The sequence below is a fragment of the Haliotis asinina genome, chromosome 9 (assembly GCF_037392515.1).
Source record: "Haliotis asinina isolate JCU_RB_2024 chromosome 9, JCU_Hal_asi_v2, whole genome shotgun sequence".
NCBI lineage: Eukaryota > Metazoa > Mollusca > Gastropoda > Lepetellida > Haliotidae > Haliotis > Haliotis asinina.
The window spans coordinates 18043743-18060188 of record NC_090288.1 but is presented as its reverse complement, the minus strand read 5'-3'; the positions used below and the strand labels follow the sequence as shown (position 1 = coordinate 18060188).

Genomic DNA, 16446 nt, shown 5'->3' with positions numbered 1-16446 from the left:
CAAACTGGCATAATCAAGTATCATGTATTATCTTGTCCCTATTTTCAAGAACTTAAAATTACATCAGACAACATGTTAGTTCAGCGGTATAAACAATCCCGTACAAATTCCTTACATTTAACTTCCAGCATATTTACTCAAGCTAATTTTGTTGTTAGAAAAGCAGTCATGTGGCTTTGCATGCCACTATTTAACCCAGCCTAACCCTGACAAGTGTGTAGAGGGTCAGGAAACTTTCTGCCAATCACCCACCTTGATGAGGAGATCTCCATTATCCTGTACAACATGGCGGTCCCCGGTCAGTGGCTGGGTCCCCTTGAACCATACAACAGTGGGCTTGGGTTTACCAGAGGACTGGCAAGTGAGTGTAATGGTCTGCCCCTCAGCCACCTTGAGTCTGGGCAAGGGTTCACGGTCCACATTGGCTGGGATGGCTGCAACAGAAACAAACTCTGAACTAGAACCAACAACACTGCCTGTAATCTGTGCACTACTTCATAAACCTAATGTGATCTCTACTTCTTCACATAGATTTTAACTACTTTGGTTCATGGATCAGCCAACTGACTTTTCTATTTCATCAGAAGCAAAAACTACTAAATTTACTTGGTCAGTAAAAATGTGACATCGGCAATAAAACATCACTCAACACACTTTATGTAATTTGTATTACCTACTTGGCATTGCCTAAACAGCAATTATTAAGACAATGCCTGTAATTTCTTGAAAAGTATATTGGAAATGGCAATCAGCTCCACTGAAATGTTTCTTTTTTTATTATTATTGTAACGTATCTATACAGTGTACATATCCATGCAACTAGTTCAAGCTCAATGTGCTGGTGTTTTCACTTTTCTACAATCTGCTGATGATTTAATTAAAATATACCCAGTAAAATATCTCAGAAGAAGGTCATGTAAAACTACAGAATATTATTTCATATCAACTGCAGCTGTCATTATGTACTGAGAACAGTTTCCTTATTGTTTATTTTTTCCAGTTTTTTTCACAAGCACTAAAATGCTCCGAGTCTACATAAGCCAGTTCCCTTACACTCCCAGATACAGGTATTCATCAGTCTCACCCAAAACGTGAAGGAAGAAATCTGCCCAGATAAAGCCATTCTTATTGGTTGCGTTGCACTGTATGACATCTGAGTCAGTCTTGGACAGGTTTGTAAAGATAAGTTTATTTCCAACCAGTTTTCTTCTTGGATTGTCAGGCTCAACTGGAAAACAACAATTCAATGACAGGAAATCATTACTAGAAGCCATTCAGATTAACACAATCAAAGATTCATCCAGTAAGCAAAGCAAAATATTGATTCCGCATAAAATACTTTCAAGTTTTTGCCAAATAATACATTGATAAATCTCCCTGCTAGGGATCTTTATTAGATACTACTTCAAAGCATAAAAAGCCCACTTATTGTCCCTATGCAATGTAACTTTGGGTAAACATTTGTGGGTCCAAAATACTTACGTTCAATTTGGTTCCCATTAATGTACCACTGGACTGTGGGCTCAGGGCTTCCTTTAGCTTCACATGAAAACTCTGCATTCTCTTCCACTCCCTTAATGAGGTCTTTGGGTTCCACAACCCACTTAGGTCGAGCTGCAAATGGGATTACAAAACATATGGTCATACATCATGAAATCAATCATCAAATGACTTAAGACAGACGTATGATCATTGTTCAACACAGTGGTTCCACAGTTGTAATCTAGTTACTTTAGACAACACACAAGGTGAATGAGTGAGTGAATTTAGTCTTATGCTGAACTTCACACACTGTGCCAATGTGGGAATGGAATCTGGGTCTTCAGCATAATGCACAAGGAAACAGCCCTTATCAATGAATGACAGACATAACATTGAAATTGAAACTGTTTTTAAAGGACACAAATGTAACAATATAAACACACCAAAACAAATATTATCTAAAATGTAACAACACCTGGCATTTCCAATAAATGACCTCTTTCAAACGACAAATCCTAATGAAAATACACGAAAAAAGTTTCACTTTTTTACATACTTACAAAGAATGGTGCAATGGGACTTGGAACCAGTAAACTTGACACATGTCAGTAACAATGTGATGTAAGGGATTACTTGGCTTTTTCGTTATTACTGGGCAGTATATAAAGGGAACAACTAAATTCAAACTGGCACACTTATATCAAAACTGGGACACCTAAGAATAAGGTCAATAGGGCATGTCTTCCTATTTATTTCTTTTCTCTTCAAAAATCAAGAGGTCTGGCTAGCAATTCTTGAAACATTTGTCGCCCTCTTAAGCCCATTCTTAACACATTGGTTACCATCAAAGATAAGAATTCTTAGGGCTACAATGTTTCGAGAATGAGGCCCGTGGTATTTCATGACTGGGTACAGTTGATGGTCAGCTCACCCTAAGCAGTGAGCTCTAATGTTACATGTATGGGCACTGCTAACAGTCAACTCACCCTCTACCGTGAGCACGAAGGTCTTTCTAATGACCTTGTCGTGGGCCGAGTTGCTTCCCTCACATACATACTCTCCAGCATCTTCATACTTCACTCTCTTGATTTCAAAGTCAAATATATCCTTGCTCTGTTTCATTCGTGAGTTTAACTCTTTTCCTTTTCTCCTCCATACAATCTTTGCCTGAGGACTGAGGAGGGAAACATTACACGTATAATGAAAGTAACATTAAGTAACACACAAAGATTTTCATAGCATTCAGTAGGGGATGACAAAACTTTAAGTATGATCAGCTTCTTTATTTTAACAATGGCAATATTTTGGTATAGGTTCTTATACCATTTTTAAGCATATATACACCAATTTTGCCATTATTAATAAAATAAATAAGTTAATCATCCAAACCAAGACCTCCAACATTATTCCTGCTGCCACCGTCTTGTTTTAACCATGGCAAGTCTGAATATATACATCAGTCAGATTACACAGATCAAACATACTAGGTCTTGATTTTTTTTTTAAAAAAATGAAAATTTGTGTCACAATATTTCTTAACATATTAAGCAGAAAACCATGCAGAAACACTTCTGTCATATTTCTTACCAAATAAAAATAACAAAATACACAACTTCAAATGCAGCATAAGCCACAACACAACCATAATCTTCAAAATGAAATCATTAAGTAGTTGTGTCTCAAAAGTAATCTCATTAATGAGTAACAACCAGTAAGAATGACTTAGAAAACGATCACATAGTTTCCTGGATTATTGAGTGAGTTTGGTCTTATGCAGGTTTTAGAAATATTCCAGCAATATCATGGCAGGGGACAACAGAAATGGGCTTCACACATTTTACCCATGTGGGGAACTGAACCCAGGTCTTTGTTGTGATGACTGAATGCTTAACTACTAGGCTACCCCAACGTTCTGATTCCAAGATTAGCAGGCAACAAGTGGAGCTGGTCAATGCAGAGCACAAGGTCATGTATTACAAGTCACCCATGACTTGACAACAACAGTGGAGTTACATACAACACTTACTTTCCTGCAAAAATACACTTGAACTTGGCCGTTTTGCCCACAAGTCCCAGCACCTTTAAATCTGAATGCCACAGGAGGGACACTGGCTCATCAGCTGGTTCTGGAAAAACATGACAACATACCTCATGACACCTCTGTATGAAGCATGATAAAAAATGAGTGTGCATCTCCTTTACATGATCTGTGTGAAGTCGCCAAGCAAATCTATAGCAGGAAGCTGATGCAGCAGAAATTGTTTACTGGATGAGCTTTGTGGGAAAACACACAGGAAAAAAGAAGTAACTTTATCATGGAAGCAAAACTTTTTGAACAGCAAAAACATTTTTAAGACTAGTTTGTAAACGCATCAACAGCTGTTCATTAAAAACATGAATTGAAGACATGAACCGAGGCCATGGTATAAAACACAGCAGATATTCTTTCCTGGTTTTGGCAACTCCAACAGACCTGATTTTCATGAAACGCTGGCAAGTTCTGTCAGCTGAAACCAAAGCCTAATTCTAGCTGTTTTGTGATAATCCTAATGTCTAGCTAGCACGCATCTGCGAACTAGAAGCAACCTGGCAATTGGTTTGTCATCAAAGAAGTTTTGGCAGCATGATGTGATTCAAGCATGGCATGGATAGGCCTGTATGTATCCACCACCCCTATACCGATTCAATCTGGGATTTAACATCTAATGAGCTATGGTAAATGATGGCGTTTATGTCTAAGGTGAATACATGGGGATTATATCCAGAGTTTTAATACTCATTGGTAGCCTTAATGAGAAAAGATGGAAGAAGATTTGTACTGTTCACCCTATTGTTCAATATATAATGTAATCAATTTAAGAAGTTGGAACATACCATGAGGCCACATTGTGTTTCCTTAACACCGAGATCAAATAGAACAGAGTAAGTGATCATTTATACTCTGAGAATATTTAAAGTCTATATTTACAAATCAGAAGTTACTCATTTTCATACAATCATTCAGTCTACATGTGAGAAATGGTGAGTGTGTGATTTCTTATAAAGGCTTGTTTATCAAGAAAGGAATATGATTAGTAAACAGTAATTGTACATCCTCCTTTAATTATATTTGGCTCACTGCATTGTCTGCAAACCTGTACCAATGGTGGTGTTACTGTACCAATTATCGGTACAGATAACGGTAATAAATGCATCAAATCAAGAATGTTTTGACTCTAGCAATATTCCAGCAATATCACGGCGAGGGACACCCATGTGTGGAACTGACATTCAAGCTTTGTTGTTTTCTTGTCAGGAGCCTACATCTCCAGTAGTTAATGCAGGTTTTCAACTTGTGAAGGTCATTTATTGAAAATCAAGTTCCTTGATCATACGGTATAAATTACATGATACACATGGAAAGAACAGACATAAACACAGAACATCACAAAGTGATAATTAAACACGAAGTGGCCTCGTCACTATATATAATGTGACATACTTTGCAGAAACCTTTCACATCAATTGACTATTTACACATCTCATATCACTATTGTCATTTGAACGTAATAAGTGAAAAACCCTAAATTCTAGAGTTTCAGGAAGGGATTTTGTACCAGAAGTTCCTTACTGCCAGAAATAGATATTTTAGTTCTGACTTGAGAAAATATGCCGAATGACGGAAGATGAATTTGCACATGAGCACTTATATGATATTATTTATAATCATTAATGCTTTAAGAATTTATATTACAACTGCATTTATGCCAGCAACATATAGTTCACACAGGTTTTCACAGGTTCCAGGAAAGCATGCTTGAAATATGAAACTGGTGACAGATGGTGTTTCAGATTTATTGTTTAGAATCACAAGACAGAAAAAACACTGTCCTTCTAAAATTGGTTATGTATGAAAACATGCAATATCTATGATTAAAATTTGTTCAATATGAAAAGTGACTGCTACTTGTATTTAGACCGATGTGAGCTGATTTCTTCTCAATATTGTTTGAATTATTCAAGACTGACCTCCTTGTGTTTTGGTCCATGGGCTATTTCCTTTCCTGTCTTTACAATGTTTATATTCCCTGACTTTATATGATCCCCTCTGTATAAATCTTCTACATCACTGCTGTTTAATATATCCCTAATATATCCCTAATGTAACCAGTGATGATATACTGTATCCGAGTATCAGAAATATCACAGCATCATCTACAGAAACAAACATGCAAAAGAAACTTAGAGAGCCAGGAATGTATCTGGAGAGACTTTCAGAGCATGGTCAAATGCATCGGTGGACTGGGGTCACACTTACAAATATTGCTAGAAGTGTAACAAAAGTGTAGAACTGCATAAATTTTCCAAAGTCCTTTTATTTTGAAAAATATGGGTCAGTGACGGACATAATAAACTGTATGCATCAGTGGAGAGAAACTGTCAGAGACTTGCTGGGGACAAAACACAAACACCACAGCTTCACCCAAATGGTTTTGTTCCCATTTGGAATCCATCATGATATAACATTTCTTTTTGGATAAGTATCAGTTCACATGTTAACAGTTAAAACTTTCGGAGGTGTATCTGCCATATTTACTTCATATGTTAACCTCATTGAATGAACTTGGAACATGTGCACATGGATAGCCTGTGAGGATATATGGAGCAGTACCTGGAAAACATTACAGCATTCTAAGGAATTGTCTCCAGTAACTTTGAGTAATACTGCAAGTATATGTTTGACTGACACACCTGTTTCACCTGTGTATTGATGAATTATACTACATTTGAAAGGTAACCATGACAACGTGACTAGAAGCTGAGTAAAACATTAACCATTCCTACTATAAAGATAAGAAAAATGAAATCAATTCCAAGGCAACCCCAGTAAATATGATCAATAACTGTAAATACAATCAGTTCTATATATCTCTATACAGCAATCCAGACCATAAATATCACTTTATATCATGATTTTGCCATAGCTGGTCTTACTCGGCTGAAACTAAAGAAAACTGTTGCAAGTTTGGAGACTTTATTCATAAAGAAACTATTGTGTAAAACTCCACCTGTGAACACATTCAGAGATGACAAATGTTATACTAGCTACACACAGAAACACAGATGCAGGTGTATGATGTGTCCTGACTCAAGATGCATGATACTGAAACTCACAACAAGCCAAGGAAAGACTGTTTACTATCTGGAAAACTTGTTCTTGCAGCTGATACCTTTTAACTTGGGCATAAGTGTAGTCTGACATGGTATAACATGGCTTCACAATTGGTTCGTTTTTTCACTTCACATTGTTTTGGGTTAGTGAATCCATAAACCAACACTGAAAAAGCATAACCCTGAAGTAACGGCTCCCCAGATAAGGTGAACAGACCCCAATTTTTAACAGTTGATTACCTATCTCTACCTACGAACCACCTGTAGACTAAACACTCCATTACTACATGTTGCACAGAAGCTCCGGTTCTCAGGTATTTAGGACAAGTATGCATGTAGAACTTCATGCACATCAGACAAATAAACATTAATATTTACTTTATAACAATCATTTTGATCTCGTGTAACAAAAACGCAAAATAACATGAAGATTAAAGGTAAACCCCTCTAATGATAACACTGAAAAATGTCATCTCTAAATACGATCCTAACAGCTATGCATCAATTAAGTATTGTGCAACATTCAATCTCAAATTGGTCCTTTCAGACAAATTACTGATAAAATGGCCTGTCACAAATGTCCGTTCGACAAAGCTATCATTATTAACAGGTGATCATAACTCCAGCACTTCATCATAGAACTGCGAATGTCACTGCCTATAATCACTTCGTGGAATGGGGGTGAGGTAACAGAAACCTGGGCCCAGATTTTCAAAACTCTCTTAGTGCTAAAATAGTCTAAGAAAAGCCAGATTGATGGATGTCAACTTCTTTATTGTGGATAAAACAACATTTTGGAGCATATGTTTTCTCCTTCATAGACACAAGTGCCATACATCTACATTAACTTATGACTACCTTACTGTTAAGAGAGCTCTGTATATCTAGGCCCTGGGTATCATCTTCTAGTAGATGATATATACTGCAGCATCTGAGGTTAAAAGCCATGTAAGTCACACAGGCTTTAAAAATACCATCTGGTGATGAGTGTTCAATGTCTATTACAAACTTAAAAGTTTGGAGCATTGCCTAGACCATTCATAACACAAAATTGTTAAAATGGTTAGTAATGCTTGGCAAATCTTCACAAAGCTGGTAATGAAGGGGCAATTTGAGCATGATTACTTGTTGACAGATTTTAACTCAATTCTGTTTTTGCACAGATGTCCTCAGTTTGTAAAGTTCAAAGCAGACGTTAAAAGATCTGTTCATTGTCTGGAGAGTAAATAACCCTACTTTGACTGATGGAAAACTTGCAGATCTGTTAATCCCGAATCTCTAAATATGGAATCCAACTGTTATCCAAGTATAGGATAAGTCATTAGATGTACAGAAAACTGCTCACACAGGAAAATCCAACCGGTAGTCAACCATGGGTCTTCAGAAGAAAGAGAAACCATTCCACAGAACTACTTGTTTTATATTCAGCTTACAGTGTGGTTAACACATGTCCTGTACATGGTTACAGCTCACAGCACTACAGAGACATTAGACTGAGAAGAGAATTAGTATTATAGTAGAGCATTTTAGAAGAACTACACTGTATTAAGAGAGTCACTGGTCCTAATTCTGCACAAGATTGGTAGAAGTTTACCCTTTTCACCAGGATCTGTAAATGACAAAATAAATTCTCAGCATTGACAGTATGTGTTAGCTGGGACAGCTTGGCCGACACTCGGTGGAAGGTCACCAGCTGAAGCATTCATAAAATATCTCATATATACCTGGCAACATAAAACAATCAGAGTAGAGCTCACAAGAACTGAAAAGATGTTCTATTCCATACTGAAAGAAAATCTATTGAACAATCATCATATAAAATACAATTGATCAAGAAGTAGAGGAGAAGTTGATTAATATTAGAATTGCACAAGTAATCATCGGGCTTGTTCAATTTGAAGAATAACAATCAGAAAGAGGATCTGAATGTCTGGGTTTTGTTTTCAATGACAGCCATCCATCAACAAGTCAAAGATGTCTTTGTTGTGGGTTTTTCAAGCACTGGATTGTCTGGTTCAGGTTTGATTATTTACAAGCCCCCAGCACACAGCAGGAATATCGCACGGTATGGTGTTCCACAAGAACCAACTCTCCAGTTGCCACTTGAATCCCTTGTGTGGCAGCCAAAGGACAGAGACAAGACACTCTAAATTATACAAGAGCTTAGTAAGTCTGTGACGTTCTCATTTCAACAAACCAGTGACTAGCGAGCACTGATGCATACAGGTAACCCAATATTTACCATTAACCAGTTTCTCAGGGAAAAACATGCCAGACAATAGGATAGAACAGGTATGTGTGAAATAGCTTTATTTTTATAAAAAAACAAACAAACCATAAAACCCCAAAACATGAAAATGTAACTCACTAGTGAGAACCAAATTTTTCTTCCCTTCAACTATATCCAAATCTTACATTATTGTTGTTCCAAATGTAGCAGGGTGTGGCGTCATACCACAGATGACAGCCTTACTAATCAAGCTGTCTAGACATAAATATTGTCCCTTTAAAGGAAGTAGAAAATATCAGTTAAAATGGTATAAAAAAGACAACATGTCACATAAAAGTCAAATTCAGAGTGATGCTGGTGAGAGATGATAATAAGGAGTGATTACACAGACAAGTGATATTACATTTAGTGAGCTTGATGAAGGTTTGTTTTGTTTGATGTTTAATGCCACATTCAGCAATTTTCCAGCTATATGATCCATGAATAATCAAGTCTGAACCACACAATCTAGTGATAGACATGAACATGAACTGAATATGATGAAATGCATCAACCAGATCAGTATGTCTGTATCGTTAGTCTCTCATGATAACCTCTGGATGCTGATATGAGCCACCATGATGTTTATGGGATAAGCTGTGTAAAGTCATCTGCAGGATCTCAGAAAAGTGACTGCTTGCTCATTCCGATGTACAATTTCAGAAACGACTTTCTATACTGAAACTCTTTCCCCAGCCTTGTAGTTGAACATAAAAGTCATTATGGAGCCTCATGTAGGAATGTCAAATTTTGATTGGTTCATGTGACTCTGATAAAATACCATGTACAGCCATCACAATCGTCAAGAAGGGAGTACAAAAGTCATGTTATCCCGCCACACCTTGCTCACCAAACAAAGGGAGAAAAGTGTGCATTGCCAAGCCTTATGTAACAAGTGCTGCACTGAGGTCAATCGATGAGCTGGTGTCAACATGGCAGCAAGGAAAAGTGAACCAAGGCATCTCACATAAATAAGAACAAGTCTATTCAATGCATATTATTTTCTTTTGATTTAGTAAAAACATTTGGCTAGACAAATGAATCATCACATCATGTCTCAGGAAATACAGGGTTTTATCAGTCCCTCGTAAGGTTGTATTCCCTTCGCCTCTGGGAATACAACCTTACTTCTCGAGACATGATGTGAAAACTTATAGTCATATTCATATGCAGATCATCATATTCATGGCTTCTACCGATATACACATGACACATGGGCATTTGCTAATGAAACCTTATAAAAACCATGTCTACTCATTATACACCAGGACCAGTGAAGATCCAGGGTAGAATTGGTCTTCAACAACCCATGCTTGCCACAAAAGGTGACTAGAGTGATACTGCACAAGTGATAATGTCTACAGCTAACTTACATACACTCACAGCTCTGCACACACATACATGAATTATTCTCCCTCAACCCTGTGGTGAAATATCCACACTGACTATCCAACATCCAGGAAGGAAGGAGCAATACTTACTTCCGAATGGTTCCAGAATCTTATCCTCCCCTTGATTGAATGATCGTACAATCTTGTTGTTGGCCATGCACACATACTTATCCCCATCCTGGCCGTCCTCCTGCTTCACATTGGTAATATACAGATTACCCTTCCAATCCATCGTAATCCGATTATCCAAGTTCACAAAGTTAAACCCCTCGTCTGAGTCCTCATCCCGGTAGTCCATGTCACCTTCAGATACAATAATCCAGCTGATTTTTGCTTTTGGAATGCTATTTGGAGGTGTACATGTAAGAATTTCTGATCGGCCCAACAATGCCCTCTTTGTCTGAATCACTGTGGTGGGGAAAGGGTCCATTCTTGCTAATTGCACATTTCTTTTAATTGAAAGAGATTTGCCGAAATTATTTTCAGCCACACACTGATATGTCCCCTCATCAGTGGTGCGAGCCTGGTCAATGACCAAAGTACCCACATTAGACTGAAGGGTCATCCGTGCCTTGTTCTCCGGAGTACTCAGATTGAGCTGGACACCATTTTTAAACCATCGGTAACTGAAAACAAAGTTGAAAAAAGCTATATATATCACATGAAGGGAATGTCATACAAACAACATTGTACATCTTTATTGCATGTTGTGCACAGCTACAACTTTGGATTACTGCTTCATTTCTGATAGTGTCTAGTCCTTAAGCCAGCACAAAGTGGGTGGCTACCCTGCAGGATAAACTCAATAGACTATCACCTGCTAGCACCTCACAGGCAGCCTGGGTTGTCTAGGATAATAAATAGTGTGTTTGTGCTTTGTTTATGGAAAAGGCACATCATATAAGTTCACATATATTATCATTGTTAGTGCGCCACTCATACACATACCCTACTGGTGGTGTGAGGGTTAACATGTCCATATACTTCTTGCTGAACAAGCTTAACTAAATGGATGAATAGTGATGAGACAAAGTCAAATAGTAACTTGAATGCCGATTTTACTGCTATAGTTACTAGAGCAATTTTATGTTGAACTTGTATCCCTGTAAATTGAGATATGAAATGGGATCTGACTACCCATGTGTCAGATCATGAAAAATACTCCAAGACGGAAATGTTTCCTTTAGAGAAGAATGTGAGTGAATATTATTTTCCATGAAGGACAAGTGGGCAAGACAAACCAACTGTGTCAGCAAGGATCAATACCAAGGACATCAGCAATGGCACAGACTAACCACTGAAGTAATTACAAATGTTCTTGAGCTAGAGACTATTGGTTTGTTTCAACCACAACACCCCCTTCTCTGTCCCATCACCTTCCAGTGCCCTCTGCCTACTTACATAGGCTCAGGTGATCCTTCAGCTATACAATCCAACTCGATCTTCTCCTCAGCTAAGTAATAAACATTCCTGGTATTTGCCCTGGCAACACTGGGCGGCTTGTATGCTGAAACAGTGATTAAAAAAACTTTAGTTTTGAGTTAAAAGCTAAAAAGTACTGCTAAATTCAGGGGGAAATGTGCACTAGATCCCTGCTAAGATGTGCTGTGTATGTATGTTACACTACTACACTTGGAGAAAAAATCGCCAGTCACACTACCAGTAGATACGTCTCTTGATGTCCATGTTTGACAGCCATGCTGGCATGTTGCATGATACTAGCACTAACATCACTATGGACAAAACTATAATCATTACAATAATACCATCATATCAGTAATAGTATATTACTACACGATAGAGTGAACAAATCACTTCATTATTGGCATCAACATAACTATAGTTAATAAACCAAAAATAACAACTGCACATTATATCAATATAACAAAGATATAAACAACAAACTACCAATAAAACAATAATAACATCAACAACAAATTAATATATCAACAACAAATTAATATATCAACAACAGACTAATTATGTTAACAATCTCAAATAATAACATCATTCAAACAATCAAAATTACATAAACAATAAACTAACATATGAAAAATAATTATATAAACAACACACAACAGAACAATATTTGTAGAACAAAAGATCATCCCAAACAAAATAAAATCACTGAAATACCTTTGCTTCATGTTGGTGTAGATAACGGTAAGGGTTGTGTTACTTACAAGGGTTAGACAGACTTTCTGTTGCTACGGCTAGTCCTGTGGATAGGACCACCAGCACCAGGGCAGGAGGCAAACCTGGACCCATTGTTAACTCAGCATTGGTCCCTCTCTACTGCACTACCTGCAACATAAACTCAGAGTCACTTGTCTACCTCAGACTACTGAAGATTGTTTCTGTTTTGACAAGTACATTATCTATCATCCACAAACCCAATATCATTTGTGTTTCAAGTTGCCTGCAGACTTACAAATCAAACAGAAGGTTGTCCACCTTCAAACAAGTCTGTGTTGTTGTATTATCTGGCAACAAGTAGATATTTCATACAATCTATTCCAGTCACAGAGCTGGTGTCAAGAGAGCAACAGCAGCAACAATTACACTGTTCTAGTTGAACACAAGGTGCACATTAATCAGGGTACGAAACTCTCAAAATACCAAGCAGATGCTATTTCATACACTGCGTTAATACTCAAGTCTAAGACATATAACAATAGAGGCTGGGAGGCTTGTGTGTTTGGCATATCCTTGTTGTCTGATATCAAACCAGCACCTCACATGGAATGTTGATCATTAAAACACTCTAACTGTTTTCTTAACATCTGTAGCTCCAAAATGTCATCTTGTGAAAATATTGTGCAATCCTGGTAGCACTCAAAATCACAACTCCTGACCTTTATAGTCACCAGAAGAAACAACAGGTTTGAAAACCTTATCTTTAACATACCAGTCAATAACAGATATAAAATTTACAAAGGTATTAAAAACCTTTGTAAATCTCCATTTAAGTTAATACATTAAATGTTTAAAATCCTGCCTTCTCCATGAACTTTATGGAGCAATGTATGAACATATATACGAACTCATGTGAATAAAAATAGTGATTTTTAAAAAAAATAACATTGTATGCATGCAATCACTTATAATGGTTATATCATATTGACCATGATGTTCAGAAATGTAATACAACAGTATCTTTATTTACATGTAAATGTAGATCTTGTCCCAGTTCTGCAACACAGAGGCAGGGTACACATGGTAAGTGCATGATCATGACGATCACAGGGACAAGTGTCACACCTTGGGAACACACAGACTTGTAACATCTGATGTTCTTGGATTGGATGTCAGTTTCTAGTTTGTGCACTGGGTTCAAATATCACATTGAATAGACACTATCTTTTCTCATGTTGTTGGAAAACAGAAGACATCAAGGGAAGTCAGCAGAACAGTCTGTTAGCACAGTGTTGCCACAACACTGAATTGCAGTCATAAGCCCACACTGTTGGATTGTGCATGGTGTTGAGTCCTGCACTGCTCAGTGTCCAAGCTAGACTGAGGCATTGCATGATTCACACATAATATTTAGATCTGACACAAAATATATCATCTGTATTGCACAAAGCAAAGTCAACTTAACTCAGAAGTTCATACTTGCAAAGTCTTGATTATTTTTGTAAAGTGAACAAACCTCGACTATAGGGTAAATTTCATTGTTTAGCGGATTGAAGTCAACCAATCATATTGCTTGTAATATTGCCAGGATGAGTTTGTCATTGTACAGACTCAGTATCTAAATATGTTTGACCACAAATGAAGATTAGTGAATAAACTTAGAAAATAAAGAATGTGGGACTTTTTCTTCCCAAAACTTGGTAAGGTGGAATGGAATGACACTTTGTCTGCTGTTTATACAACTGCTGAAGTGTGAACACCTAGTGACAGTAGCGCTAGCGGAAGTAGTGAGACAGATTTTCAATAGTCATGTCTCAAATTATACACATGGTTAGATTATGACCAAAAGTCATACATTATGACACGATCATGTGAAAAAAAGTCGCAAGAAAAACAATCCAATGGTACTAACTGTGTGTTCAGCTACTAGACTGTAATAACAGACTTGATGACAATAGACACTCTGGCCAAAAGGAATTCTACACTGCAAACTCCCTATTCAACCTTCTCTAGCCGTCTGCCAGTTCCTGTCAGTTCAGATTGGTGGTTGCAATTAACATGGGTCATGTTCACCCCAACTGGCTTGGGTCAAGCCATTCACAGTGATAACTGCCACTTCAAACACATGGGAAGGTTGTAACAAGTCTCAAAACTAGAGGTGCTTCCTGCAGAACAAACAGAACAACAGTTGTCTTGTATGGTAAAGGTTAAATGATGTTTCACTTTATTTTTCAAAGTTTGGGAGAATCCTGTGCCATATAGCAGAAAACAATTTGACATGTGGTCCATGGACAGCACTACTACTAAGTTAGAACTACTACATCGCACTTCTAAAAATAATATATACTGATGGAAAAATTTAAGGGAACGCATGAAATAGCTGTGACTTTTAATCTTTGAATCAGTAAGAGAAAAGTTTATACAGATGAAAAGGCTTATGTCAAGTGATGAAAATCAATATCAGGTGTGTCCCCCATGTCTCTGGAGAACTGCTTCGCATCGTCGATGGCATGAGTGTACGGATGGTACCAATCGAAATTCTATGCCATTCTTCCTGGAGAGCTACGAAAAGTTCATCCAAATTGTTGGGTTGAACAGGTCTGTCCCGAACATTGCGGCCAAGAACATCCCAAAGATGTTCGATGGGGTTAAGGTCAGGACTTCTAGCCGGCCATTGCAACACCCGGACACCTGCAGCCCTCAGTGTGTCCTGACAAACATGAGCAATGTGAGGGCGGGCATTGTCATGCTGGAACTCAAACATTCGACCTGTTGTACGCTCAAAGGGGATCACAATCGGGTTCAAGATCTCATCACGATATTGTACACCTGTTATCCTGCCATCAACAAGCACAAGACCTGTTTTGTAGTTAATGGTAAACCCGCCCGACACTATAAAAGAGCCCCCTCCAGAACGATCATGCTGTTCGATGGTGCAGGCACTGTGATGTTTCCCAACACGTCTTCAAACTCGAATTCGACCGTCATTATGGTCTAGTGTGTACCAGCTCTCATCACTAAACATAGTGTTTCTCCATTGACGTACAGTTCTTCCTCCATGGTTCCGTGCTCACTGCAGTCTCAAGCGCTTGGGCTGCTCAGTCATGTTGATTCCAAAATGGACAACGGCTTTTCAGACCAGCTAATTTAACACGATTATGCACTGTACGTGAACAAATTCTGATGTTTGTTTTTTGCCTGAATTCCGTATTGATTTTGGAGGGGGATTTGAACCTGTCTCACAGAGCAATAAGGTGTAGGGTCCGGTCATCCCATGGGGTGGTTTTCTTTTTCCGTCCCCGACCACGCCTCATTTTGACGTCACCAGTCGCTCTATAGAGATTCCAAAGTCTGGACATCACGCTAACAGACTTGTGAAAACTTGTTGCAACCTGTCGTAATGAGCTTCCACCATTAACCATGCCAATTGCCTCCCATTTCTGTTCCAAAGTTAAGTACTGTCTCGCCATGTTAACAATGTTTTTAACCGTTGTGTTTGACAGTGCACATACTTGTCACGGGTAAATTTAAGTGTGTGCAACTTTAGGAGCATGTAGTGCACGTGCATGGAAAGCATTATGGTGAGTTTGAGTGAACTGCTCTTCATGAAAACGATAATACACAGCACTTAAGTTAGTAAACAGAAATTTTGAACTGCCCTAAGAAACATGAGTTCCCTTAAATTTTTCCATGAGTATATATTGTATTTAACTTAATAATTTAAAAAATTAATCATTTAACATGTAAACATTTACTGAGCAAATCACTTGATTAAAAAAAAAAGAAAAAAAAAAAGACTCTTCTAATTTAGTGCTGCATGGAGCTAAGGAACATTTCTACAACACCCGTCACCTTCAGCTGCAGACCTCACACCACTGTACTCCCGTACCATCAGTCGCTAACATGTGCCCACATGTACTGCAGCAATGATTGTGAGAGCGCTCACTGAACCCCAGATCTCTGCTGGAGGTCACAGATGGCATATGCTAAACGCATTACAATGAAATACATTCACAG

At 37.9% G+C, this 16446-nt stretch overlaps 1 protein-coding gene across 10 annotated transcripts in view; it reads right to left on the bottom strand.

Moving 5' to 3' along the window:
• LOC137295584 (neuroglian-like) overlaps window positions 1–16446 on the bottom strand; it is a 71942-nt gene that overhangs the window by 16880 nt on the left and 38616 nt on the right. For 5 of the 10 annotated variants that reach the window (XM_067826997.1, XM_067826999.1, XM_067827003.1 and 2 more), the window contains 9 exons: window positions 12477–12597; window positions 11695–11800; window positions 10384–10919; window positions 8228–8242; window positions 3509–3608; window positions 2469–2656; window positions 1483–1614; window positions 1085–1228; window positions 253–434 (listed from right to left, as the gene is read on the bottom strand). In XM_067826997.1, the coding sequence (XP_067683098.1) occupies window positions 253–434; window positions 1085–1228; window positions 1483–1614; window positions 2469–2656; window positions 3509–3608; window positions 8228–8242; window positions 10384–10919; window positions 11695–11800; window positions 12477–12561 (1488 nt within the window). In that variant the 5' untranslated portion in view covers window positions 12562–12597. The remainder of the gene's footprint in view (window positions 1–252; window positions 435–1084; window positions 1229–1482; window positions 1615–2468; window positions 2657–3508; window positions 3609–8227; window positions 8243–10383; window positions 10920–11694; window positions 11801–12476; window positions 12598–16446) is intronic. The other 5 variants (XM_067827005.1, XM_067827000.1, XM_067827006.1 and 2 more) reach the window with 1 other exon arrangement.